The 25,478-nt window shown below is 59.7% G+C and overlaps 1 protein-coding gene across 8 annotated transcripts in view; it reads left to right on the forward strand.

The window, feature by feature from the left end:
• The window catches only part of DOT1L (DOT1 like histone lysine methyltransferase), a 73,768-nt gene that overhangs the window by 43,198 nt on the left and 5,092 nt on the right, over positions 1-25,478 (forward strand). For 7 of the 8 annotated variants that reach the window (XR_005214971.1, XR_005214972.1, XM_037824281.1 and 4 more), the window contains 18 exons: positions 1,877-1,945; positions 2,692-2,798; positions 3,352-3,393; positions 4,614-4,724; positions 4,915-5,149; positions 5,403-5,516; positions 7,142-7,233; positions 9,562-9,663; positions 10,011-10,148; positions 10,932-11,057; positions 12,412-12,893; positions 13,006-13,141; positions 13,807-13,953; positions 15,032-15,161; positions 19,767-20,335; positions 20,818-21,023; positions 23,735-23,799; positions 24,431-25,390. Coding sequence is in view for 6 of the 8 variants with exons in the window: in XM_037824281.1 (XP_037680209.1) it covers positions 1,877-1,945; positions 2,692-2,798; positions 3,352-3,393; positions 4,614-4,724; positions 4,915-5,149; positions 5,403-5,516; positions 7,142-7,233; positions 9,562-9,663; positions 10,011-10,148; positions 10,932-11,057; positions 12,412-12,893; positions 13,006-13,141; positions 13,807-13,953; positions 15,032-15,161; positions 19,767-20,335; positions 20,818-21,023; positions 23,735-23,799; positions 24,431-25,390 (3,831 nt within the window). In the remaining 2 variants the exon portion in view is untranslated. The remainder of the gene's footprint in view (positions 1-1,876; positions 1,946-2,691; positions 2,799-3,351; positions 3,394-4,613; positions 4,725-4,914; positions 5,150-5,402; positions 5,517-7,141; positions 7,234-9,561; positions 9,664-10,010; positions 10,149-10,931; positions 11,058-12,411; positions 12,894-13,005; positions 13,142-13,806; positions 13,954-15,031; positions 15,162-19,766; positions 20,336-20,817; positions 21,024-23,734; positions 23,800-24,430; positions 25,391-25,478) is intronic. The other variant, XM_037824282.1, reaches the window with a different exon arrangement.

The following is a 25,478-nucleotide window of genomic DNA, read 5'->3' on the forward strand; positions in this document are numbered from 1 at the left end:
TCTGTGCCTGTCTCCCTGGCCCTGGGGGGCCTCTGAATGCCCTTCTTCACCCCGCACTGGCTGCTCCCCAGTGTTTTTTGGTTTTGTTTTCAGAGAAATTGTGGGTTTACAGGAAAAGCATGCAAGGAACGCAGCATTCCCACAGTCCCCGTTAGTGACGCCTCGTCTTACTCTCTGGTATCCGTCCTGAAACGCCAGGCGCGGCCCCCCGCATATCAGAGTCCCCAGCTGGTCCCCCACGTGGCTGTGTTGAGCGTGAGGGTGTCGCAGGTGGGTGGGGGGCTGCTCCTGAATTAGTCACGGGCATCGGCTGTGGGCGTCACGGTGCCCTCAAGCCTGACTCCGGGCCTCTTCCTGAGGGTATCTCCCCTTCATCCACACTGGGGCAGGACCCACGGTGCCACTGCCCGAGAGCGGCCAGGCGGGGCGGGGTCACGCGGTGACCGGGTCTGCACCCACCCGCCCTCTGCTTCTCGGTGCCCTCGGCTCCTGCGTTCTGCCCCTGGAGAGGCACCGTTCTCCCTCGCACTTGGCCATGGCCCGTGGGGTGACGGTCCTGTCCCTAGAACCCTTGCATTCGAGGGGTGAGCAGCCGTTTGGGATCCCGCCGACTCCGCTGGTGGACGGGGCTGCAGGGGCGACCCTGTGACCGCACCTTTCCTTCCCGAGTCGGTAGCGGGTGTTTGTGAGGACGCCCTCCTTGTTTCGGGTGCTGCCACAGACTCGCGGGGCCTGTGTGCTGAGTGTGCAGCTGGCAGGTGCACTTGTCCCCTCGGGGCTGGTTCAGGCTGTCTCTGGGGCCTGGCGGCACAATGAGGCCCACGGACCTGACCCCTGCCCCGTCCCAGCCCTGAAATCCGGCGTTTCTCCCTTTAGTGGGAAGCAGCAGTTGGGAAGCAAGCCCGGGCTGCTGCAGAGCCCGTTGCCACTGGATTAGAGCTAGGGGTGTGTGTGCCTGCGTGCGTGGTTGTGTGCGTGTGTGCACGGTTGTGTGCATTTAAATGGATTCATTTTGACATTTCCAACTTGAATTTAATAGTTTCTTCACTGACTCTCTTTTTGCTTACGCTGAAATTTTGATTCCTAAAAGCATTGGAGTATCTGTGCGCGCACGGATAGTCCCATCGCCCAGACACCAGCGTCACGCTGGCAGGAATCTTACTGATGGAAGTTTTAGTTTTGTCCTTAATACGTATCACACTGAGCGCGTACGGCCAAACTGTGTTTCGGAGTTATTCCACACGATTCTCATCCCTGCCTGGTTGTTACCAGTTTGCTACACAGTGAGGTCTTGCTTCTGTCTGTGTAGGTTTTGGGATTTGCCTTTTCTCTCCTCTCGGATTCAATTTTGGCTCTGACTCTGGAGGATGTTTGCTTGTAGACAGAGAGATGCGGAGAAGGTCGAGCTCCCGCTGTCCCTTCTGACCACTCCCCAAACATCAGGGCGCCCTTTTCAACACCGCCTGGTTTGTCCCCGCAGGAGGTTTTCATAGAAACCGCTATACACTTGCTGTTCTGCCTTTTTCCCTGTTTTAATGAGAACTCCCAGAAGCCCCTGCGGGCGCAGCAACTTTGTGCGGTCCTGTTACTCCCCGTCTCCGGACCCCCCGCTGTCCCTGCCCCTGCTGCCACCCAGAGCCGCTGGGCCCAGGGGGACTGTGGGTCAGAGGTCAGTGGCAGGGAGTTTTGTGGGAACTTGAGAACAGCTTTGCAAGGAGAGTTACGGGTATAACCGGCTTACACTCGGAAGGTGTGCTACAGTTGTGTTCCTCGTGTGAGTTCTCTTCTCGTGGAACTTGCCCGTCCTCCTGAGGCTGTGTGTTGGTGAGTGTGTGTTTTCCCTAAGAACAGCCATAATTAGCTCTTTGTGTTTCAGGTGGCAGAATCGTGTCCTCGAAACCCTTTGCACCTCTCAACTTCAGAATAAACAGTAGAAACTTGAGTGGTAAGAGACCGGGATGTTGCCCGACGATTGGTGTATAAGACTGTGAGCCTCCAGTTTCCGGGAAGGCAGGGTTTTGCCACCTTGGCACAGCTGACCTCGGGGCCATCCCGGGCGCTGTAGGGGGCTGAGCAGCCTCCCTGGGCTCCCCCCACTCGATGCCAGGGGGACCCCTCCCCAGTCGTGACACCCACAGATGACTCCACTGTCCCCTGGTGGGCAAAGTCTCCCCTGGTGGAGAACCACAGCTTTCAGAGTATATGAAGAATAAAAACCGAGCTGCTTGCACAGGCTCTCTAAGTTCGTATCCGACTGGCCCGAGCAGCTGAGTGGCTGGGGTGGACAGGAAGGGGCCTCGGGCGTAGCGGCCCTGCAGGAGGCCTTGCCCGCTGAGAGGCCTGTGCCTGGCTGTGCTGCCACCTCCGTGACCTGTCCACCATGGCCAGGCAGCCCTGACCCCTGCCAGCTGCTGGTGATGTGAGGTCAGGGCCCTTCCGGCCACCACTCGGGTGGTTTTCAGATCCCTCCGAGTAATCAGTGCTTTGACTCGGTTGGGCCCTCCTGCCACTTTCCCCTGACGCTCCCTCAGATCAGAGGGTCCCACGTGTCCAGGGGCCACACGCTCCTACACCCTCCCCTCCCGCCTCGTGCCCTGAGGGCACCTCCCGGGGAAGGCGGAGGGAGGGTCTTGCTGAGGGGTGACCCCCTGCGGTGCCGGGCACGGCTCTGACCCGCAGCTCTGTGCGCAGATATCGGCACCATCATGCGAGTCGTGGAGCTGTCGCCCCTGAAGGGCTCCGTCTCGTGGACGGGCAAGCCGGTCTCCTACTACCTGCACACTATCGACCGGACCATAGTGAGTAGCCCCGCTGCCCCCAGCACCCTCCTGCCACCTGCTTCCCGTCACCCAGTGAGGCACTTGTCCTTGGCAGGCGCTCGGGCAGCGCTCCGTTTTCCGTTTTCCGTTTTCGTCCTCGGGCACCCGGGGTGGGGGCCGCCCAGGCCTGGAGTCAGCAGGTGCTTCCCCGGAAGACGGCTGTCCACGGGGGCCTGGCCTCGCCCGGGGGGCTCTGGGCGCCCGTCCCTGCATGGCGCTCTCCCCGTGGCCGCTGCACCAGGCGGGTCGGCACGGGCTCCCCCTCGGCAGGGGCACTTCGCCCCGCTTTCTGCCCCAGGGAAGAGGGACTCGCCAGCTGTGGCCACGTCACCCCATTTTGTCCACTGCCAGTAAAAGCCTCGACTTCAGGCCCCTTTGGGGGCGCTTTGATGTGAGATGGGGCTCCCCGAGCCGCTGCTGCTGCTGCTCGTTCCTCCTGGGCCGCGGCCCCGGTCCCAGTGCACGGGGACCAGCTTTGAATGAGTGTTGTATTGTAATAAGTTTTGTTTTTGTTTCTCTTTTCCATCTTCAGCTTGAAAACTATTTTTCTAGTCTGAAAAATCCAAAACTCAGGGTAAGTGCATGCTTTTCTCTTGGCTTTGATATCTGGGTGCACTGCCTCCAGACTTGGCCAAGTCAGGGGTGCGTGGCAGGGCCCCCCACAGCCACGCCTCCCTCTCAGTGCTCTGCCTCCTCTCCAGCGGGTCGGGAGGGGCCACGCTGCTCGTGAACAACCATCCTTTGGTGCTTGGCGGGCGCTGGGGAAACAGGGTGGGTGAGCCGGTCCGCACTGAAGTCTGGGAGACGACTCCAGGGGGAGGACCACTTGGGAAACGAGGGAAACAGTTTAAAAGCCCAGAAGTCCAGGGAGCTGCCGTTGCCTCATCACCTGACCTCTTTCGTCCCAGTGGAGTGTGGGAAGCGTGCCTGAGCATCTGCCGAGAGGGGCCGGAATGTTCCGCCACCTCGGGGTGCGGGGCACATCTCGTCATCCCCGGGCGCCTTCGTGCCATTAGGGGAGAGGCCGGCCGAGCTCTGGTCCGGGTTTATTTTCTCTCTTGGTTTGCCCAGTACCTGTTTCCTTCCAGTCCCTCGTCTAGAACTCAGGGGGGAAGGTGGCGAGTAAGGCTGCCTGGTGCTGCCACCTCTGGGCTTGTTTGCCTCGAAAGCCGAGAGGACCCATGTCCTTTCTTCATGGGAATCAAACAAGTGTCGGCGCAGAAGCAGCCCCCTTGGGGACGGGGGTGCTGACCGTCGCCTGGCTCTGTAGACGCACGGCCGGGACGAGGCAGGGAGGGATGGGGTCGGCTCAGAACCCGGCTGCCCTCCTTGGGGTCTCAGCCATCCACAGAAGTAATGAGAAACAGCCTAACTGGCCAGCATTCTCCAGGGTTTTCCTTCCTCTGAGCCTTTCTAGTGAACGGTCATTTAAAAGAACATTAAATTCTTGTGTGCAAAATATGCCACTTGGGGGGACCTCAGCACACCTGCGCAAAAAGAAGAGAGAGACAAGTACCTACAGGGTGATCTCCTTGGTCCGTGGGCCAGAGTTTTCTTTCTTGGTTCTTTTGGCCTCGGAGTAATTTGACTTCGTGTGGTTCCTGAGTCCGAGGGTGCGCTGCTCCCTCACGGCCGGGGTGCAGGCGTGGGGGCTGCCTTCGGGCCGGCGGAGGGCGGCTGCGGCTGCTCCGTGCCTCGGTTTCCTCCCCATTACGCGGGGAAAGTGGGTAGCGGGGGCGGTGTCTCCGTGCCTGCTGCCGGCGGACACCCCCCACTTCCCGCTTTCCCTTCCAGGAGGAGCAAGAGGCAGCTAGGCGCCGCCAGCAGCGTGAAAACAAGAGCAACACGGCCACGCCGACCAAGGTCCAGGAGAGCAAGGCGGCCGTGCCCGCGGACGCCCCCGTGGTGAGCGGCTGTCAGGCCCCCGGGCGCCCTGTCAGGAGGGGGCGCGTCCGTCCACCAGAACCTCAGGGCCGAGGCCGGGCGGACGCAGGGGACTGGGGAGGTGCGGGGGGCTCTTCTGTATCATCGACATTGTCTCGGCCCTGATTAATCAGGGTTCTGCCTCTGCGATTGCCCCCCGTGTGTCGAGCAGGATTCTGGTGCTGAAGAAGAAAAAGCTGGGGCGACCACCGTGAAAAAGCCGTCCCCCTCCAAAGCCCGGAAGAAGAAGCTGAACAAGAAAGGGAGGAAGATGGCTGGCCGGAAGCGGGGGCGGCCCAAGAAAATGAACACTGCAAACCCTGAGCGTAAGCCCAAGAAGAACCAAACTGCACTGGAGCTCCTGCACGCCCAAACCATGTCTCAGACAGCCTCGTCCTCGCCTCAGGGTAAGCAGGCCTGGCCGGGGTCAGGGTCGGGGCCCTGGACGTGCCCTCGTGCCGGGGGCTGGGTTCTGGGTCGGCCGGATCAGGGACGGGAACGCCACAGCCTCTCCCTGCTCCGTGTGGGGCACCGCTGACCTGGATACCCTCATCGTGGGCCCTGGTCTTTGCTCTTACACTGCAGTAACGTGACATGGGGTGATGCTCGGGGCCCAGGGAAGGCCCTGAGTCGGGTCTGACCGTGCTGCCCTCCCCGCAGATGCGTACAGCTCACCTCACAGCCCGCTGTATCAGCTACCTCCCGTCGTGCCGCGGCCGTCGTCCAACCAGCTGCTGGTGGCGCCCACCCCGCCCGCGCTGCAGAAGCTGCTAGGTGAGCCCCCGCCCACGGGTGTGGGGTTTGGCGCCAACTCAGTTCCGGAAGGGGCTTGGCCTGGGGGCGATCTCGGGGATCCCAGGGGCTCAGATGCGGCGTCTGACTCGGCCCCGCTGGGGCGGGCCCCAAGATGTCGTGTTTCTTGCGAGCTCCCAGGTAGTGTCTGCACTGTCCACCTGGGGGGCGCACAGGAGCCGCAAGGGTCTGGGGTCAGCGAGGCTGGAGGCACCTTGGCTTCCGGGTCAGCCAGGACTCTGGGAGGGTCAGTTGTGTCTGAGGCTGCGGGTCTCCCAGGGGCGGCCGGCCCCAGGGCCCGTGTCTGGAAACCTGTCTGTAGGTCCCAACTGTGGGGGTCTCCTGGCATCAGGTGGGGAGCTCAGGGATGCCCCCACCCCAGGGAGCAATCCTGATGCGGCCCATGTGGCTGTCAGGTGGGAGCCTGCCGGAATCCGATGAGCCCCTCTCCCCTGGTCACCGCCCACATGCCGCTGTCGTCTGTGAAACCGGGAACTGGGGCCGCGGACACTCTCGTCTTGTCTCGTGTGTCACTCCCAGCCCTCGGCTGACGGTTCCTTCCCCCGACTGCCTCCTGGTGTTCTCGGTTTCTCCCCTCAGCCTGTGCCCCCCAGTGTCCCGTGATCAGGTTTAGTCGTGAGGGGAGGCAGCGTGTGTCTACGGCCCCCTCCCCGTGTGTCCTGGGGGAGCGGTCAGCCCTCCTCGGGGCCCTTGCTCCTGCCTGCACCTGGCTTTCCCACCACGGCTGTGGGAGCAGACGCCCTGAGGTCGGCCTTGCGCACGGCCATCACGGGGGCCCTGTCCTATCGGAGACCCCAGGGGGCTCCCAGGCGGAGGCCTGAGCCTCAGTCTCTCCACGGGCCCAGGAGGGGCTCATCACTCGCAGCTCAGGTGACGCCAGAGCCCCTGCCCGGGACCCCGGGACCCCGGCCTGTCACTCTCTTCCCTCCCTGGCTGAGGGGACGAGGACGGCTTGACTCACTCCTGTTGACGGGACACAAGGAGCCCACGGGGGACCCCAGCAGAGGAGGCGCCAGCGGGAGGGGAGCTCATGGCGCCCCTTTCTCTGGTTTAAGGGGAAAGGTGTTCCTGTGGAACGTTCGGGAACAGGTTCAGGGCCAGGTCCTGACCACGTGCTCGTGCCCCTTGGCTGTATTGAAATGACTCGTTTCTTTAAAAACTGATCGGGGAAATCCCTTTTAAATTTGGAAGTTGTCCATTTTTCATCTTTTTACAAGTTCTCAATTCAACATCAGTGGTTTATGTTTGCCAAGAAAACATTTCAAATTCAGTAGTGACCGAGACCCATGTCGTCGTAGGCATAAGGAAGGTGCACGCTCTCCATGCTGGTTGGAAGGTGGCTTCCCGAGGGGCTGCAGGCGGGAAGGGGCCCAGGTGCAGGGGGGAGGCGCTGAGGGAGGTGGGTCGGAGCCCCCCAGGCCGGCAGGGTGAGCCTGCGCCTCCCACCGCCCGGAGAGGACGGCTGGGCCGAGAGCCGGGAGAGGTGCCCGTCCGAGGCGCTGCCCCCTCCCGCCCTCCCACCATCGCCTCGGCTCAGTCTGGTGCCCCAAACGCTTCTCCAAACACACGTCCCTTTGTGCCCCCAGAGTCCTTCAAGGTCCAGTACCTGCAGTTCCTGGCCTACACCAAGACCCCTCAGTACAAGGCCAACCTGCAGCAGCTGCTGGACCAGGAGAAGGTGAGTCTCGCTTGGCCCCTCCTGGGCGCACGGCCGTGCCAGCCCGTTCTGTCTCTCTGCTGTCCTTCCTGGACACTGCCGAGGCTGCGGCATCCTCGGGGAAGGCAGGCCTTGGCCCTCAGCCCTCGGGGAAGAGCCAGCCTGAGCGCCTTTCCTTGTCGTCCCTCGCCTGCCAGGCGCTGGCAGGTGGGAGCACTGGGCCTGGGCCCTGCTGACGGCTGAGGTGTCCCCCAGGGGTGCCCCCCCTGCTTGGGGACAAGCATCGCACCAGTGAGCAGGGGCTGGCTGGGAGCTCCTGTCCCAGAGGTGTGTCCAAGGAGCCCTGAGGGCTGGCAGCCCAGCCTCTCCTCTGGGGCACAGCTGGGGTGAGGAGGTGAGGGAGGCCGCCGGGAGAGGCCCGGCCCAGGCTCAGCAGGCACTCAGCATCCAGTGGCCATGGCACCCGCAGCCCAGAAGGGCCGAGAGACATACTGTGGCATGCGGCCACCAGGGACCCTGTTCCGGTTTGCTGATGCTGTTGTTAAGCAAAATATCAGAAATGGATCTGCTTTTATAAAAGGGGATTGTTTGGTTACACAGTTACAGTCTTAAGGCCATAAGGTGTCCAGGGTAACACATCAGCAATGGGTACCTTCACTGGAGGATGGCCAGTGGTGTCCGGAAAACCTCTGTTAGCTGGGAAGGCACGTGGTTGGCGTCTGCTCCAAAGTTCTGGTTTCAAAATGGCTTTCTCCCAGGATGTTCTGGTCTAGGCTGCACCTCCTTAAAAACATCACTATCAGTTGCTCTTGGAACATTTGTCCTTTCTTAGCTTCTCCGGAGCAAAAGTCTGCTTTCCAAGGCCATCTCCAAAATGTCTCTCTAAGCTGCAGCTCCTCTCTCAGCTCCTGTGTGTTTTTCAAAGTGTCCCTCTTGGCTGTATCAAGCTCGCTCCTTCTGTCTGAGCTTATACAGGGCTCCAGTGAACTAATCAAGGCCCACGCTGAATGGGCGGGGCCACACCTCCGTGGAAACCATCCAGTTATCACCCACAGTTGGGTGGGGCACATCTCCATGGAAACACCCAATCAAAGAATTACAATCTAATCAACACTAATACGTCTGCCCCCACAAGATTGCATCAAAGAACATGCATGGCGTTTTGGGGGACATAGTACATCCAAACCACAGCCACCGACAAGTGGGGGCTCAGGACTGTTGTGTGGGGAGCAGGACGGTGTGGGGCTGCCGGGACGTCAGGGCTGGGAACAGGTGCAGGAGGAGGTAGTGCAGCCCAGGCCCTCCGGTGACAGCGCAGGGTGGGGGCTGCTCTCCGCCCCCCGGTGTCTCACCCTCTCCTGGGCTGGGTCTGTGCGATGGCCGGGCTCCAGGGGTGCCTCTGGTCCCCTAGGATGGGGACGCGCCCTTCGGTCCCCGGGGCACCTTCCGCACTCCCTTCCCAGGGCATCAGTCCCACCCCTGCCCCCACCCTCCCACGGCCCCGTCCCCGGTTTCATACACTGGGGCTTGTAGGGTTTGGGTCGCTTTTCCTTCTTTATAGTTTCGGGCTCACTGGCAGTGCAGGGGCAGGACACAGACCCCCAGACCTTCACTCTGCACCCTGCTGATTACACTCCCCCTTTGCTTTGTCCTCCCTCCACACGCACACACCGGCACACTCAGGCACTCACGGATGTGCACGCTCGGGCACACACAACTTCTTTCCAAGTCACTTGGGAGTAATTTGGCGACACCAGAGCACTTGCCCGTCGCTACTTCGGTGGCATTTCCTGCGCTCCGAGGCTGCCACGCTCGGGAGAGTGGCCTGGCCTGTGGCTGTCCCTCTTCGGCCTGCGTCCGGGTGTGGTCTGGGGCACGGTGCTGTCCCCATTGCATCCTCACCAGGAGCGCTGCCTGCCCAGGCCTGTCGGGACTCGGATGCTTCTCGAGAGGATTGCTTGGGGGAACTTCCCTTGGTGTGGTCTGTCTGCCATTTTCCCTGCTGATTTGCTTTTTAGCATCTCAAAGCTTAGAAAGAGCATCTTCTCTGACAAGTCCCCACAGCTAGCATCAACATCTCTGAAACACGGGGCTCGTTGTCACGGACATCTGTGGCGTTCTGGGAGCATCGGTTACGGGCTGGGGAGTTCTGTGGGAGTCTGGCTTCCGCTGGGTTCGTGGTTGGTTGAGTCGGTCCACGCCTGATTTCCCTCACCTGTGCCCAAGGGCTGTCGGCTTTCTGGGGCGCGTTGGAAGGACGGACGGAGCGTGAGTGGGGTGGCGGGGTCCTGGCCCAGCAGAACTGCCCCCGGCGACGCCCCCGCCCTCACCTGGCCCCGGTCCCCGCAGGAGAAGAACGCCCAGCTGCGTGGCACGGCGCAGCAGCTCTCCAGCCACTGCCAGGCCCAGAAGGAGGAGGTCAGGCGGCTGTTCCAGCAGAAACTGGACGAGGTAGGCCGGGGCGCCAGTGAGATCCGGAAGGACTTCCAGCAGGGAATGGCCCAGGATCTGGGGGGACCGGTGAGAGGGCTGCTGCCCGTCTGCACCACGTGGGGGGCCCCGGCCCTGGCCTCTTCCCTGTGACCAGCAGCCCCATCAGGGAGGGGGACGTGCTGAAGCCGGCCCTTTCCAGCCCTGACCCCTCCCCGCCCCGTATTCCAGTGTCCGAGGCCCCAGAGGCCCTGCCTGTCCACTGCCCGGGACTCGGGTGGAGCCGGGGCCCCGAGGCTGCCCAGGGCGGGCTGTCGCTGCGTCCTCTGAGGGTCGCCCACCCCTGCCGGCTTCCGTGCCCTCTCCAGCTGGGAGTGAAGGCCCTGACCTACAGCGACCTGATCCAGGCCCGGACGGCCATCTCCGCCCACAACCAGCGGCTGAAGGAGCAGACGGAGCAGCTCGAGAAGGACAACAGCGAGCTCAGGGGCCGCAGCCTGCAGCTGGTGCGCACGTCCCTCCCTGCCATGGGGCCCCGTGGGAGGGGCGGGCAGTTGATGACAGGTGCACGGACATCTGGGACCCCAGACAGACACCCTGGAGTGGACGGGGCCTGAAGGCTGTGCTCCCTGGTTCCCTCGGTCAGCCCGGCCCAGGCCCGGGGACAGAGAGGACTCCAGGTGCCCACCGGGGGCTCAGGCGCGTCCTCTGCAGGGACGGCTTCCCAGGACCCCATCTTCAGTTGGCAGCAGGGGCTTCTGGAAGCCTCCCTTTTGGTCCTTCTTATGTTTGGTTCATTCTTGTAGTCACGGAACCTTCTTTAGTTCTCAATGCACTACTGACGTCAGGAGCCACTCAGGGTTTCTTTTTAGCAGCGTTCCCAGAGAGGTCTGTCTTCTGTATACAGACATGCTTTTTTAGGAGCCAGAATTTTCTTCCCTTCTGTCATACCCCGTTATTTCAGTGCATTAAACAGCTGCTGGAGACCGAGTCGGGCTCCTGCCGGCCTTGCTCCTGGGGGACCCGTGGGCGCCGTGCGGCTGGATGTCTGCAGCCAGCTCCTGCAGGGCCTGAGCCTCCTGTCACCCAGGCCCTGCTCCCCTCACGCCTAGGCTGGGGCAGTGACCATGCGTCCCCTCCGGGTCGTTTCCTCGGCCCAGCCTTCCTGAGGGTGCTGCAGGTGCCTGGGCCCCTGCCCGAGTCACACAGGGACCCTGCCCAGGGCAGCCCTCTCCCCACCCCTCTCCAGGGGGACGCTCACCACACCAGCCGCCCTCCCCTCCCGGCAGCTCAAGGCCCGGTGCGAGGAGCTGAGGCTGGACTGGGCCACGCTGTCCCTGGAGGGTCTGCTGAAGGAGCGGCAGGCCCTGAAGAGCCAGATCTCGGAGAAGCAGCGGCACTGCCTGGAGCTGCAGGTGGGTGGGGGCGCGGGGCGGGGCCCCGGGTGCCGTGGGCTTCCCCGAGCGCCCACCCTGCAGTCCGGGGCTTTCGTGGACTTGTTGGAAGCCACCTGCCTTCTGAGCCCAGTTGGTTAGTTCCGTGGCTGCTGGGGGAGGAATGGCCTGGTCATCTCTGTGTCCTGGAGGTCAGCAGAGCTGGTGGCCGTGCCAGGCTGGGCCCTCGGCCCCAGACCCTCAGAAGTACTCCTCCGTGCCACTCCCAGAAGAGTTCCCAATGTAGCCACGGAGGAGAATTTCATTTGCACTTTTCAAAAAATACCTTCTACTTTTTGCTAAGAATAGCACGTGGTTCTCAAGGTCAGTAAAAAGCGTAAGAAAGCAAGAGAAAGCACACATGCAGGGACGCTCCCCGTCACATTTTCTCCGACAGTTGACTTCTGCGTATGTTACTTTCAAGTAACAGCAAGGAAGGGAAGAAACAATCTGACACTCAGCGTTGGCACTCGAGTTACTAAAATCCTGCTGGTAGACGCAGGTCACGTTGTAGGGATCACTTCCTCGGCGCAGTTTCACGGTGTACATTAAGAATTCCGTTTTTGGACCTTAGGGAACTTACTTCCAGATGTTTTATTTTAAAAAATAAACACTGTGACGAGATTCTTTACACAAAAGACTCATTTTGAAGTGTCCTTAAAGACACATTCCCCAAAGCAGACTTGCTGAGCAGGGCGCTCGGGCATGTAAAGTGGGTCATGGGCTGCATGTCCTCCCACCTGCACCCAGCCCAGCAGAGTAGCTAATAAAGCCCCTTTGTTTTCCTTTTTGCCCACCCCAGGCCTCGTTTTCACAGATTTGCCTGGAAGAGAAATCCCTATAAAAGAATATATTTGCTTGACTTTTTTGTTCCATTTTACTTCTTTGCAATAAAGAAATGACATATGTTCATTGCAGGAACAAGACAGAAAACAGACAAACAGAAAAAAATATATTCCTTAATCTGACCTTCAGTAGGAACCACTGTGACCTTCAGGCATCCCCTTCCACAATTCCTCCCGAACGTCCTTTTACGTAGCAATAGATTTTAATGGGCAATGCGGCCACCCAGTGCGTCCTTCCTTTACTTGCTTGGGGAGAACGTGTTCCCACACCAGCGAATCCACATCTGAAAGCGGCCTCCCTGCTCGCACCCCAGCCTTCCTGGCTGCCGTGGGGAGATGGTGCCTTGGTTCGGCCTTCTCCCTGCTCACAAAGCCCTGGCGGCCCGTCCGCAGGTGTGCCCGTGGCTGACACTGGGTGGGTCCCTTCCCCGGGTGCCAGGTGGGGCCGACCCTCCCCAGGGCAGCCCCCGACGCTCCCTCTTGTCCTGAAGATCAGCATCGTGGAGCTTGAGAAGAGCCAGCGGCAGCAGGAGCTCCTGCAGCTCAAGTCCTGCGTGCCGCCCGGCGGCCTGTCCGTGCACCTGCGCGGGAAGGGCGCCCTGGGCCGGGAGCCTGAGGCCGAGCCTGGCCGCTTCCACCTGGAGCTGGACTGCGCCAGGTCCACCCTGCCACCCTTCAGCAGCATGAGCCCGGAGCTCTCCATGAACGGCCACGCCACGGGCTACGAGCTCTGCAGCGCGCTCAGTCGGCCGTCGTCCAAGCTGAGCACCCCCCAGTACCTGGCCTCCCCCCTGGACCAGGAGGTCGTCCCCTGTACCCCCAACCATGGCAGCCGCCCGAGGCTGGACAAGCTGTCGGGCCTGTCCTTGCCCGACTACACCCAGCTCTCCCCGGCGAAGGTCGTGCTCAGGAGGCACCTGGGGCAGGACCATGCCACCAGCGGGAAGGGGGCCCCCGGCGAGCTGCTCCCACGGTGAGGGGCAGGGCGGGGGGTTCAGTGGGGTGTGCCAGGCCAAGGCCAGCAGCTCTGGACGCAGACTTGCGTGCACGGGGGCCTGAGAGTCACCAGGCGTTCCTTGTTCCAGAGCTGAGCATGCCAAGGAGCATGGCCTCACGTATCAGAGCCCTGGCATTTCAAACAGTGTGAAGCTGAGCCCTCAGGATCTGCGGTCCTCGTCCCCTGTGGCCTTGCAGGTCCCAGGGGAGAAGAGCAGTGAGAAGGTGAGGTCCTGGGAGAACCTCGACCCTCGCCCGGGCCTCCCTGAGGGTGGAGCAGCTGGGGGGCAGGAGCAACTGGGGGAGCAGCTGGGAGGGGGAGCAGCTGTGTGGGAGCAGCTGGGGGCAAGAGCAGCTGAGGGGCAGCAACACTTGGGAGAGTGGAGCAGCTGGGGCAGGAGCCACTGGGGCTGGAGCCGCAGGCCCCTCCTAGCTGGGGTAGTTGGAGAGGCCGCCCTGCGCGGGGAAGGTGACGAGGTCCAAAGGGCGGGAGCCGTAGGGAGTGCCTCCACAGCCCCTGGCCCTCACAGCTCCCCCGCCCCTCGCCCCTGCCCGGCCCTCCCGGGAAGCTCTCCCAGCCTGCTGAGTGTGTCCCTGTTGCTAGCACTCTGGGAAGCACTGGTGGGCTCCCCTGGAAAGGGTGGCGTCCAGTTTGCTCCCCATGGGGTGCATCTCATCCCTGGCCTGGGGCTGCGCTCAGCAGACACTGCCCGAGTGAGCCACTCAGGAGACTTTGGGGTGCGGCCAGGTGGGATTCAGGTGCCAGACATGCTTTGAATCACATCAGGAGGCGGAGGCTGGCTCAGAGGGGGGCCCGTCACGCAGCATCCGGGAAGCTGGGGTAGTGCCCGGGGTGGGTGGGCGGTGATGGCCGGAGGTCTGCCCTGCAGGGCCTGCGTGAGCGCCCCTACGCCAGCAGCGGGGAGCCCATCACCAGCCTGCCCATCAGCATCCCGCTCAGCACGGTGCAGCCCAACAAGCTCCCGGTCAGCATCCCCCTGGCCAGCGTGGTGCTGCCAAGCCGCGCCGAGAGGGCGGTGAGTGCCGGGCCCGCAGCCCAGAGGGCCCCCCGGGAGCAAACTCGAGCTGTTGTTTCTCTTCAGCTTTTTTTGTGCATCACGTGCCGGCAGATTTCAGGCACGTTGCCACGATGGTGTGGCTGTTTTGCCATGTCTGTCATGGGATCCTCCTGCAGAGGTGGCACCTGCAGGTGGAGAGGGAGTAAAGCTCCCGACCCTGGTCCCTTCCTCGAGAGCACTGGGTTTGGGGCCCCCACGCCACGTTCAAGTCCTTGCATCTCACGCATGTCAGCTCCTAATTGACAATCTCATGTACCATGCAGGGTGTCTCGAGAGCTGAGCCGTTCATTTTGTTTAGTAGGGATATAATTCACATGTGATATGATTCACCCACTTAACATGTGCAATTCTGTGGGGTCTGCTCCATCACAAGGTGGTGAGCACATTGATCACACAATATTCCCATCACCCCTAAAAGAAACCCCGTGCCCAGGGGCAGCTGTGCCCCCTCCTGCCCCTGACAGCCATGGGTCTGCCTTCTGTATCTGGGTTTGCTCATTGGGGAGCTCCCATGTAGGGGCCACACATGTCCTTCTGAGCTTGGGTTCTTTCTCACAACGTGGCATCTTGGACATTCATCCACACTATAGTGTAAATCAGCCCTTCACGTCCCACGGCTGAGTAATGCTCTGGTCTGGGTGAATTGCATTCTCTTTCTCCGTCACTCACTGATGGGCACTTGGGCTCTTTCTGCTCTTGGCTCTTGTGACTCTTGCTCCCAGGAACACTGGGGTACAAGCATCTACCCGAGTCCCTGCTTTCTGTGCCACCCAGATCTCAGCTCCGGCCCGGCCTTCCCTACGGGAGATGTGCCCATTCACCCGGGCTCAGGCCCCACGCCTGGCACTCTCCCTGGTTCTCTCCTGCCCTTCCGGTGACTCCCACGGGTTCACAGCCCGAGCAGGCCCTAGTGGGGTCACCCCGTTGCCCGTCTCCCTCAGGCCCTTGTGCTCCCTGTTGCCTCTGCCCCTGCCAGGCTCGAGCCTGTGCCTTGGGTCCTGCTTCAATGTCACAGCGCGTCCTTCTCTCTTGGCAGAGGAGCACCCCCAGCCCTGTGCATCAGAGCCGAGACCCGTCCGCCACACTTGAAAAGCAGATTGGTGCTACTCCCCACGGCGGTGGGGGCAGTGCTGCCGGAAGCAAGAGCCTCACCCTGGCGCCCTCAGGTAACCCGGCTGCCCGCCTGTCCCCACCTGCGGGCAGCTCCTCGCCACCAGGGGTGGGTGTGCACCGGGGCGGGGCGCGTGGCCACCCTCCCTCCCAGCCCAGCCTCCCGCCCTGGCCGTGTCCTCGCTGGACTCTGCCCTTCGCCCCGCGTCCTCACTCTGCTGGCTCCAGCCTGCGCGGTGGGGGGGCTGTCCTTGTCACCCCCACAGCTGCGAGGGGCAGGGGTTCCGAGGCCAGCGCACAGCGGCGCCGAATGGCAGGTGTCATGGCTGAGCCCTGGCTCTCCTTCAGAATGTCCCACTTCGTGATGGATCTGTGTGCGTGACCCAGGGCTCGGCACACTGTGTGAACAGTTCTCGGCCTGGCAGCCTGCAGGGTCGGGCACGGCGTGTGTGTGCCAGTTGAGCTGCAGGCACAGAACAGGTGGTGGGCTGGGTTTGGCCTGCAGGCTGCGGTTTGCCGGCCCCTGCACTGACACGTTAGGGTGTCCTGGTAATTACATCTTGGGAATATAAAAGGCCACTATTTGGCAAGACTCCTTCTTGTGGGGAGGGAGGGCAGGGCTTTCCAGTGCGCCAAGTGGTTTCCCAGGGGACACCCTGGAAATCGGGCACCCATGGGTGAGCCCAGAGTGGGCTGAGGGCAGGGTCTGGCTGCAGCCGGATTATTTTCTCCCTTGAGGACTCCTAGTTCTCTGCAAAAGACGGTTGTTTTTATCAGTCTTTTTTTTTTTTTTCTTACTTGTATTTTATTTACAAATCCTCTATACTTGGTAAAAGTTTTGTTCTTACCAAGCTCAGACTCCCCTTTCCCCTCTTCCTTCCATCCCTGTTATCCCTAATCTACTCCCTGTCTCGGCAAATTGACCGGTCCCTGACGTCTGTTGTGACGTGGTACAATCCTTGTCCTCCTCTGCCTTCCTGGTCTCACTCCGTGCCATGTTTTCAGGGGTCATCCATGCTGCAGTGTGTCTCAGAACTTCTTTCTTTCTTGCAGCTGAATAATCTTCCGTTGTGTGGATGTGCCAGATTTGTCCGTTCATCTGTTGATGGGTGCTTGAGTTGTTTCCGTCTCACAATTGTGAATGATGCTGCAATGCACATTGGTGTTAAAGTTTCTATTGGAGGCCCCATTTTCACTTTTTTTGGGTATATATCTAGGATAGGAATTGCTGGGTCATAGAACTCTGTTTAACTTTTTAAGGAACTGCCAGTTTGCTTTCCACAGTGGTGGCACCATTTTACATTTCCATCAGCAGTGCACATGGGTTGCAAACTTCTCTGCATCCCCACCAACACTTGTTATTTTCTGTTTTTCTGATAATAGCCAGCTTTGTTGGTGTGAAGTGGCATCTCCTTGTGGCTTTGATTTGCGTTTCTCTTGTTACTGAGGATGTGGAGCATCTTTCACACACTTATTGGCCATTGGTAGATCCTCTTTGCAAAAATGTGTTTGCGTCCTTTGCTAATTTTTAATTGTTGCTTTCTGAAAGTTCTTTACATATTCTGGATATGGTTTGTGCTGGTTTTCTCCCATTCTGTAGGTTGTCTTTTCACTTTCTTGATAATGGCCTTTGGTGCACAAAAGCTTTTAATTTTGAAGAGATCCATTTTATCTGACGTTTCTTTTGTTGCCTGTGGTTTGGGTGTCATCTAAATCTCCATTGCCAAATCCTGGGTCATGAAAATTTGCCCTTGTTAATTGTCTAAGAGTTTTATGGTTTACCTCTTGTATGTAGGCCCTGGGTCCGTTTTGAGTTAATGTTTGTGTGTGGTGTAAGGTTGGGGTCCTTGTTCCTTCTTTCCAGTTGTCTCGGCACCATCTGCTGGGGAAGATGGACTTTGCCTCCTTGTGGAAAACCAATTGGCCAGCGGCGGGTGGGTCTTTCTCAACTCTCTCTTCTATTCCTTTGGTCATTTGTCTGTCTTTATGCCACTACCACTCTGTTTTGATTACTGTTGCTTTGTGGTACCTTTAGAAATTGGAAAGTGTGTCTTCCAACTCTGTTTTTTTTTTTTTTCAAAATTGTTTTTGTTGTTCAGGTCACCTTGCAATTCTGTATGAATTTGAGAACAGGGTTTTCCATTTCTGCAGAAATCCCTTTTGAAAGGGATTGTGTTGAATCTGTGAACGCTTTTTATATTGACATCTTAACAATATTAAGTCTTCCAATCCATACACCAGGGATGTCTTTCCATTTATTTAGGTCTTTAATTTCTTTCAGCAGTGTTCTGTAACTTTCAGTACACATCTTTCAACTCCTTGGACCAATTCATTCCTAGATATTTTTCTCTTTTGAATGCTATTGTAAGTGAAATTGTTCTGTTAAATTCCTCTTTGGATTGTTAATTGCTGGTATATAAAAGCACAGGTGATTTTCATGTGTTCACCTCATACTCTTGCTGCTTTGCTGAGTTCATTTATTTGCTCTAATAGTTTTCTCGTGGAGTTCTTGGGATTTTCTGTACATGGATCATGTCATCTGCTAGTAGAGGACATCTGACTTCTTCCTTTCCGATCTGGGTGCCTTTTATTTCCTTTTCTTGCCTTGTTGCTCTGGCCAGTGCTTGAGATGCAGTGTTGAACTGCAGGAGAAGGGCGTCCGTGCCTTGCGCAGTCTTTCACCATGTGCTGTCCAGTGACTGTGTGAGCCATGGTGACGGTGGGATTTTCAGAAACGCCCTATATTGTGTTGAGGACATTCCCTTCTGTTCCTAATTTCCTGAGTGTTTTCATGATGAAAGCATGCTAGAGTCTGTCAGATGCATTGCCTGCATCGATTAAGATGGCCACATGGCTTTCCCCTCCGATCTGCTAACATGGGGTGTCACAGCAATAGGTTTTTGTTAGGTCAAATGCCCTTGCGTTCCTGGGGAAATTACACTTGGTCATGGTGTATAATCTTTTAAAAATGCTGTTGGGTTCAGTTCGCTCGTGTTTTGTTAAGGATTTTTGTGTCTATGTCTGTAAGGGGAATTGGCCCACATTTTCTTTTTTTTGTGCCTATTTATCAGACTTTGGTGTCAGGGCCATGCTGGCCTCAGAGAATGAATCAGGGCGCATTCCCTCCTCTTGAATTCTCTGGAAGAGTTGGAGCAGGGTTGGTGGTAATTCTCCTTTAAACGTCTGGTGGAACTCACTGGTGGGGCCGTCTTGCCCTGGACTTTTCTCGGTGGGAGGGTTTCGGTTACCGATTCAATCTCTGTACTTGCTGTAGGTTGCTGAGCTTTCCTATGTCTTCCTGAGTCAGTTTCAGGTAATTTGGGTGTTCCTAGGAATTTCTGCCTGTCGTCCGGATTATCCAGTCGGGAGGCTCCGCGTGCAGTCTGTGGCAGGGCCATGTGGGTGGCTGGGGGCAGCTCTCAGCCTTGGCTCACCCCATTTCCAGAGGGCCTCGCAGAGAGAGCCCTGTACCCCGGCCCTTCACCTCGGGCACCGGCCTGCCTGGCGCCTGGGGAGGCCGTGTGGCCACGCGCCGGGCTCAGGGCCTGTGGTGGGCGTCGCCGTCTTCTCCCTGAGCCTTCCTGGGCTGCATCCTTCCCCACACGTAAAGGACCGCACTTTTGGAGCCCGCAGCAGCCCTGCCAGGGGGCATTTGCCAAGTCTCCTGCCTGGTCCTGCTGTGCCCAGAAACCCCCGCCTGTCTCCCTGACCCTCCTGATGGGCTGTGGGGGTGGGCGCAGGGCTTTCGAGGCCCTCTTGCCCGGTCACCCTGGGTCACTCGGGCTGGCAGGGAACTCTGTCCACGGGGCCACTCTGGACCCAGCAAGCAGTAGCCGCCCCTCCAGCCTGTGCTGCCAGGAGGCAGAGGCCAGGGCATCCTGGCGGGCAGGTGCAGGGGGGCCCTCACTTCCCCTCCCAGCTCGGGGGCCAGGGAGGGCGAGGCGTGCCGCCCGGCCGCACCCGTGGCAGTGAGGGCTGGCTGGTGGCCTCGGCCTTGGGGGCCCTGCTCTGCCGGCAGCTGGGCACTGCCTGCCTCGGGAGGGCATCAGGGTCAGGGACAGGTGGGTGGGCATGGGTGCCGTGTGTCCCGGGTGCCACGGAGGGATGGAGCACACCTGCTGGGCGAGGGCTCTGCGGCAGAGGGGCTGGTGGGCAGCTGGGGGTGGGCGGCACCTGCTCCCTGGCCAGGAAGGCTGGGTTTGTCCCCGAGGCACTGTAGGGCCGGCAGGACAGAGAGAGACACAGTGGGGGTGGGCACCTGCCTCCGGCCCCTCTCCACCTTCACCTGGACTCGCTCTTTGTTGAGACTGAAAATTTTCTACTCGGAATGGACTACAGCCTTCCAGAGCCACCCCAGGGGGTGGTACGGCCGTGTCTGACTCTTAGGACCTCTCTCTACCCCATCCATCTCCGCCTCTGCCAGCCCCTGGAAGCTTCCAGAGGAAGTTTCCTGGAGCTTGACTGGGCGGCTGACAGCCCCAGGCCCTGGGGGCTTCAGAGTCCTGGGGTTCCCAGCCCCGGGGGCCTCTCCCTCTTTCCTGTGTTGTGGGAATCTCCTTCCCAGATGGGATCTTGATGCCCACCCCACCCCTCACTGCCCCTGTCCCCGCTGTGTTCTCGGGGACCATGCCTGCCTCCCTGAGCCTGTTGTCTCCTTGCAGGCTTCTCGTATGCTGGCTCGATGGCCGTCAGCGGGGCCCTCGTGGGCAGCCCAGCACCCGCAGCCCCTGGAGCTGAGCTGGGCCCCTTGGACGAGTCCCCTGGCTCCGGCTGCCTCTTCGCCGCTGCGGGGTCCCGGAGCTCGACACCACAGCACCCACCCCTGCTGGTGCAGCCCCGGAACCCGGGCCCAGCCTCCCCCGCCCACCAGCTCGCTGCCAGTCCCCGGCTGGGCATGCTCCCCGACACCGGCAAAGGGGACCTGCCCTCCGACTCGGGGTTCTCCGACCCGGAGAGCGAAGCCAAGAGGAGAATCGTCTTCACCGTCACGACCGGGGCGGGCAGCGCCAAGCAGTCTCCGTCCAGCAAGCACAGCCCCATGGCTGCCGGCGCCCGCGGGGACTGCGGCTCGGGCCACGGGCAGGACAGCCGCAGGCGGGGACGGAGGAAGCGCTCCTCGGCGGGGACCCCCAGCCTGGGCACAGGGCTGTCCCCCAAGCGCCGGGCCCTGCCGTCTGTGGCCGGCCTCTTCACGCAGTCGTCAGGGTCCCCCCTCAACCTCAACTCCATGGTGAGGCGGGAGGGCTTGTGGGGAATCGGGTGAGGAAGGAGCTGGGGAGGGGAGGAGGGGAGGGCCTCAGCAGCTCCAGGTGGCGGGGGGCCTGCCCCGTCCGCCCAAGCCCTTGTTCTGGGCGTTGTGGTTGGTGGTTCTCGGGCCACGGTCGTGTCCAGCCCAGGGCTGGGAGCCCAGAGGAGGCCGTGCCTGGGCTGAGGCCGCGGAGAGCCCCTGGGGCACACGGCCCTGCCCTCTCCTGTCCAGGGCTTGCCTCGGTTTTCCGGGATTGGTGTCAGCCCCGAGGCCTCTGGCCAGTCCCTTTGCCGCAGTGCCTCTGCTGCCAGGCAGAGCTTGGCGATTGCTCAGGGGGAGGAGGGGCCCTGCGCTCCAAGGACCCCAGAGCTTGAGGGGGTGGGAGACAGCAAGGCCCACTCAGTTGGCTGGGTGCGTGTGTGTGCCCGTCTCTGTGTGAGTGTGTTTTGTTTTTGACCCCTTAGGTCAATAACATTAACCAACCTTTGGAAATCACGGCCATCTCATCCCCCGAAAACTCCCTGAAGAGCTCTCCTGTCCCCTACCAGGACAACGACCAGCCCCCCGTGCTCAAAAAGGAGAAGCCCCTGACCCAGACGAACGGGGCGCACTACTCCCCCCTGACGTCGGATGAGGAGCAGGGCTCGGAGGATGAGCCCAGCAGCACCAGGCGAGTGGGGTGAGGGGCTGCGGGCGGAGGTGGGGACCCCGGGGTCACGTGGCCCTGTACCCAGGAGAGGGGAAACTGGCAGGCAGCTGCAGGTCAGTGAGGGACCCACAGTGGCAAGGACGGCATCTGTCCTGTGCTGGGGCATCCTGGTGGCACCGTTTTTATTTAATTACTTATTTTCAACCGCGGTAGAATGTATGTAATGCAAAAATCATTGTCACCCTTTTAAGCAGGTAATTCTTGGACATTCAGAACATTGACAAGACTGTGGAACTTTCCCCACTATTTCCAGGCGATTTCCATCATCCCAAACCCAAACCACACCCATTTAGCAGTAACCCCACCCCACCCCCCACCCGCGGCTGCCACTCCTCCGCTGTCTCTCTACGAATTCACTTACTCCAAGTCTTCCGTGTAAGAGACATGCCGTACTCTTCCTCATGTGACTGGCTTCTTTCGCTCAACGTGACATTCTCAGGGTTCGCCCTGGTTGCGGCCCGTGCAAACACATCACTCCTTTCCACAGCTGAGTAACATTCCGTGATGTGGACGGACCGTGCGCATTTTGTTTGTCCGTTCCTGTGTCACTGGACACTTGGGTGGCTTCTGCCTTGTGGCTACTGTGAAGTGTGCCGCAGTGAAGACGCGTCTGTCCAGGTCCCTGCTTTTAGTTCTTTTGGGTCTGCACCCAGGACTGGAGCTGCCGGGTCCCGTGGTGATCTGCGTTTGACTCTCCGGAGAGCACCACAGTCTCCCCCGGCAGCTCGGAACCCTGGTTTCCAGTTTCCTTAATAACAGCCCTCCCAGCGGGTGGGAAGCGGTGTCTTGCTGTAGTTTTTATTTGCATTTCTCTAATGAGCATCTTGTCCTGTGCTTATTGGCCATTCGAATACCTTGGGAGCGATGTCTTTTCAAATCCATGGCCGTTTTCTGATTGGGATGTCTTATTGTGGTTGAGTAGTAGGAATTGTTTACACCTTGATATTAATCCTTATCAGATACATGGTTTCCACATATTTTCTCCCAATTGGTGGGTTGTCTTTATTCTTTCTTGATAATGTCCTTTGAGGCACAGAAAAGTTCTTCTTTTTAATCTTGAAGCCCATTTTATCTATTTTTTTTCTTTTGTGGCTTCTGCTTTGGTGCAGACTAAAAATCCATTGCCTGCCACCAGGCCCTGAAGCTATTTCCCCATGTTTTCCTGTAAGAGCTTTATAGTATTCGCTCCTACGTGTAGGTCTTTGGTCCATTTTTTAATTAATTTTGTCTAGGTAGGGGTCCACATCCATTTTTTGACATGTGGATTTCCAGTTTTCCCAGCACCGTTAGTGGAAGAGACTATTCTTTCCCCATTGAATGGACTCAGACCCCTTGTGGAAAGTCGCCTGGCCGTGGATGTGTCGATTTATCTCTGGACTCACAGTTCTGTTCTGTTGGTCTATGTGTCTGTCCTTACGCCAGCACCATGCTGTTTTAATTATATAGGGTAGTCAGTTTTGAAATCAGGAAGTACGAGTCTTCCAACTTTTTTTTTTTTCAAGATAGTTTTGGCAGTTTGGGTCTGTGCCAGTTTGAAGCTGTTGTGGACCCCGTTCAGTATGTTCACGAAGTTATGCAGCCATCACCTCCATCTAGTTCCGGAACACTCCATCACCCGAGAGGAAACCTCACACCCTTAGGCTGTCACTCGCCACCCTACCCCCAGCCCCCCGCAAGCACGTATCCACTTTCTGTCTCCATGGAGTCCCCTGTTCTGGACATTTTCTACAGATACCATGCAGCCCTTTGTGCTCAGGGCTTCTTTCCCGTAGCAAAACGCTTTCAGGGCTCAGCAGTGTTGCAGCCTGGAGCAGCACCTCTTTCCTTCCTGGGGCTGAGTAACGTTCCACTGTCTCGGTGGGCCCCATTTTGTGTGTCCATTCATCCGTTGACGGTCGTGTGGGTTGCCTCCACCTTTGGCGACTGTGAGTCCTGCTGTGGTGGATGTTTGTGAACACATTTCTGCGTGGATGTGTTTGCATTTCTTAATACACATTCCTCGTCAGATCTATGACTTGCAAGTATTATCTCCCATTCTTTGGTTTACCTTTTCAGTTTCTTGATAATGTCCTTTGGAGCACAACAGTTTTCGATTTTCCTTTTGTTGCTCGTGCTTTTTGTTTCATACCCAAGTTATTTCACCGTGTCCCTTTTCCACGTGCCGTGACTCTGGTTTGAAAAGCCGGGTGGTGAGTGCCCCCCGGGCGTGATGGGGGTGTCTGGCTGCACGTGTTCAGGCCCTGTCAGTTCGCAGACTGCCCTTTGGCACGCACCATAAAGCAGTCGGCACAGAATACACACCAGCTTGTTCTCGAGCCTGTGACAGGTGTCCAGGGTCATAGAAGGAGCTCAGGAGAAAACCTGAATCAGAGACGGCCGCATTTAAGGATGGGATGTGCCTCTGTACATTGGGAAAGCACGTGCCTTCCTCACGTGCCGTGGCCGAGCACTCAGGCCCCCTCCCCTCGGTTGGCACAGGTTCGCAGTCCCTGCTGTGGGCATCGGGCCCCCTGCGTGGCCACACAGACCCCCCTGAGAGCCTGCAGGCTGCTCTGCCGTCACCAGGATTGCGTGGCTTTCCTGTGCCCTCTTGCTAATATTTGTTTGGCTGTCTTAGCGTACAAATGTGTTTGAAGCATTAATAGTCTTTTATGCTTTTTTTTAAAAAATAGAATTGAGAGAAAAATTGCAACAATCTCCTTAGAGAGCAAATCTCCCCCGAAAAGCTTGGAAAATGGTGAGTAACAAGTGGCCCCGGGGCGCCTGCTCCCGGTTACCCCTGGGCCGGCCTCTGGGGTCTGGGCTGACACCTGCCCTTGATGCCCCTGAGCCCCTGGGGTCAGGCCGCGCTGCCCCCCGTGCCGGCGGCCAGAGAGGGCCTTGCCCTTGGCCGGGAACCCCCCGGGCTTCCAGTGCTGCCTCTGGTTCTGCACAGCCCAGCCCCCTCGTCCTCCATTAGCGGCAACCCCGGTGGGAGACGGTGGCGTGAAAAGCTTTCTTGGTTGTGGGTGGTCCTCACAGTGCCATCCGCACCTCCTGCCCCCGGGAAGGCCGTAGCCTGGGGCCTCTGGCCCTCCTGGGAGGGCGGCTCATGTCTCATTTCCAGTTAGATTGGATCATCTCTGCTTTCTCTTTGCACGTGCTTCCCCTCTTCATCGTCACGCACCTCTTTCATCCTTGAGGACGGCCCCTCCGTCCCTCCCAGAGCCACGTCCATCGGGTGGAAAGTTTTAATCCAGGGCCGGTCCTCAGAGGCTCTCCTTCCTTACCCACCCTCCTGCAGACCCCGCGCCCTTCTTCTGTCCGCTGCAGCGTCCATGCGGGGTGGCCGGCAGGGGGCCTCACGCGCTTGGCCTCTCCCCCATCAGGTGGCGGCCTGGCCGGCAGGAAGCTGGCACCTGCGAGCGAGCCTGTCAACAGCAGCAAGTGGAAGTCCACCTTCTCGCCCATCTCCGACCTCGGCCTCGCCAAGGCCGCCGACAGCCCCCTGCAGGCCGGCCCCGCCCTGAGCCAGAGCTCCTTGTTTGCCTTCCGGCCCGCCTTGGAGGACCCCGTCGCCGCCGAGACCAAGGTGGCCACACACACCCGGAAGAACTTTCCCGGCTCGCTGGCGGGGGCTGGCGGACTGAGCCCAAACAGCAACGCTTCTAACGGGTTCCCCTTCGTGGGGGGCCTGGCCGCGGACCCCAGTTTACACAGCTTCAACGATGGTGCTTCTCTCTCGCACAAGGGCCCCGAGGTGGCCGGCCTGAGCGCCGCCCTGAGCTTCCCCTCCCAGCGGGGCAAGGACGGGGCCATCGTGGATGCCAACCCCTTCCTCAGCAAGAGGCCGCCGGACGGACTGGGCGGCAGCAAGGGGGACGGCGGCAAGGGCAAGGAGCCGGGTGAACTCGGCCTGCCCCCAGGCCCATCCTCGGAGAAGGGCGCCCTGCCACATGGCGGCAAGGGGGGCCGCGGCCGGGACCGCGAGCTGGACTTCAAGAACGGCCACAACCTCTTCATCGCCGCCGCCGCCGTGCCCCCTGGGGGCCTCCTCAGCGGGCCCAGCCTCGCCCCGGGGGCGTCCTCAGCGGGCAGCGTGGCGCCCTCCACACAGACGCACCGGCCCTTCCTTGGCACCTTCGCCCCCGCGGCCCCGTTCGCCCTGGGCCCCATGGCCCTGCAGGCCAACCTTGGCTCGGTGGCCGGCTCGTCTGTGCTGCAGTCCCTGTTCAGCTCTGTGCCGGCCGCCGCGGGCCTGGTGCACGTGTCCTCCGCTGCCACCAGACTGACCAACTCGCACGCCATGGGCACCTTCCCCTCCGGGGTGTCGGGCGGGGCCGTCGGAGGTAGGCAGACTGCGCAGCCTTGTCCTGGTCCTGTTCGGGCCGTGGGGCCAGGGCCCAAGGGAGAGGCGGTGCCTCCCCTGCAGGTCTC

Source organism: Choloepus didactylus (genome assembly GCF_015220235.1).
Source record: "Choloepus didactylus isolate mChoDid1 chromosome 25 unlocalized genomic scaffold, mChoDid1.pri SUPER_25_unloc1, whole genome shotgun sequence".
Taxonomy (NCBI): Eukaryota; Metazoa; Chordata; class Mammalia; order Pilosa; family Megalonychidae; genus Choloepus; species Choloepus didactylus.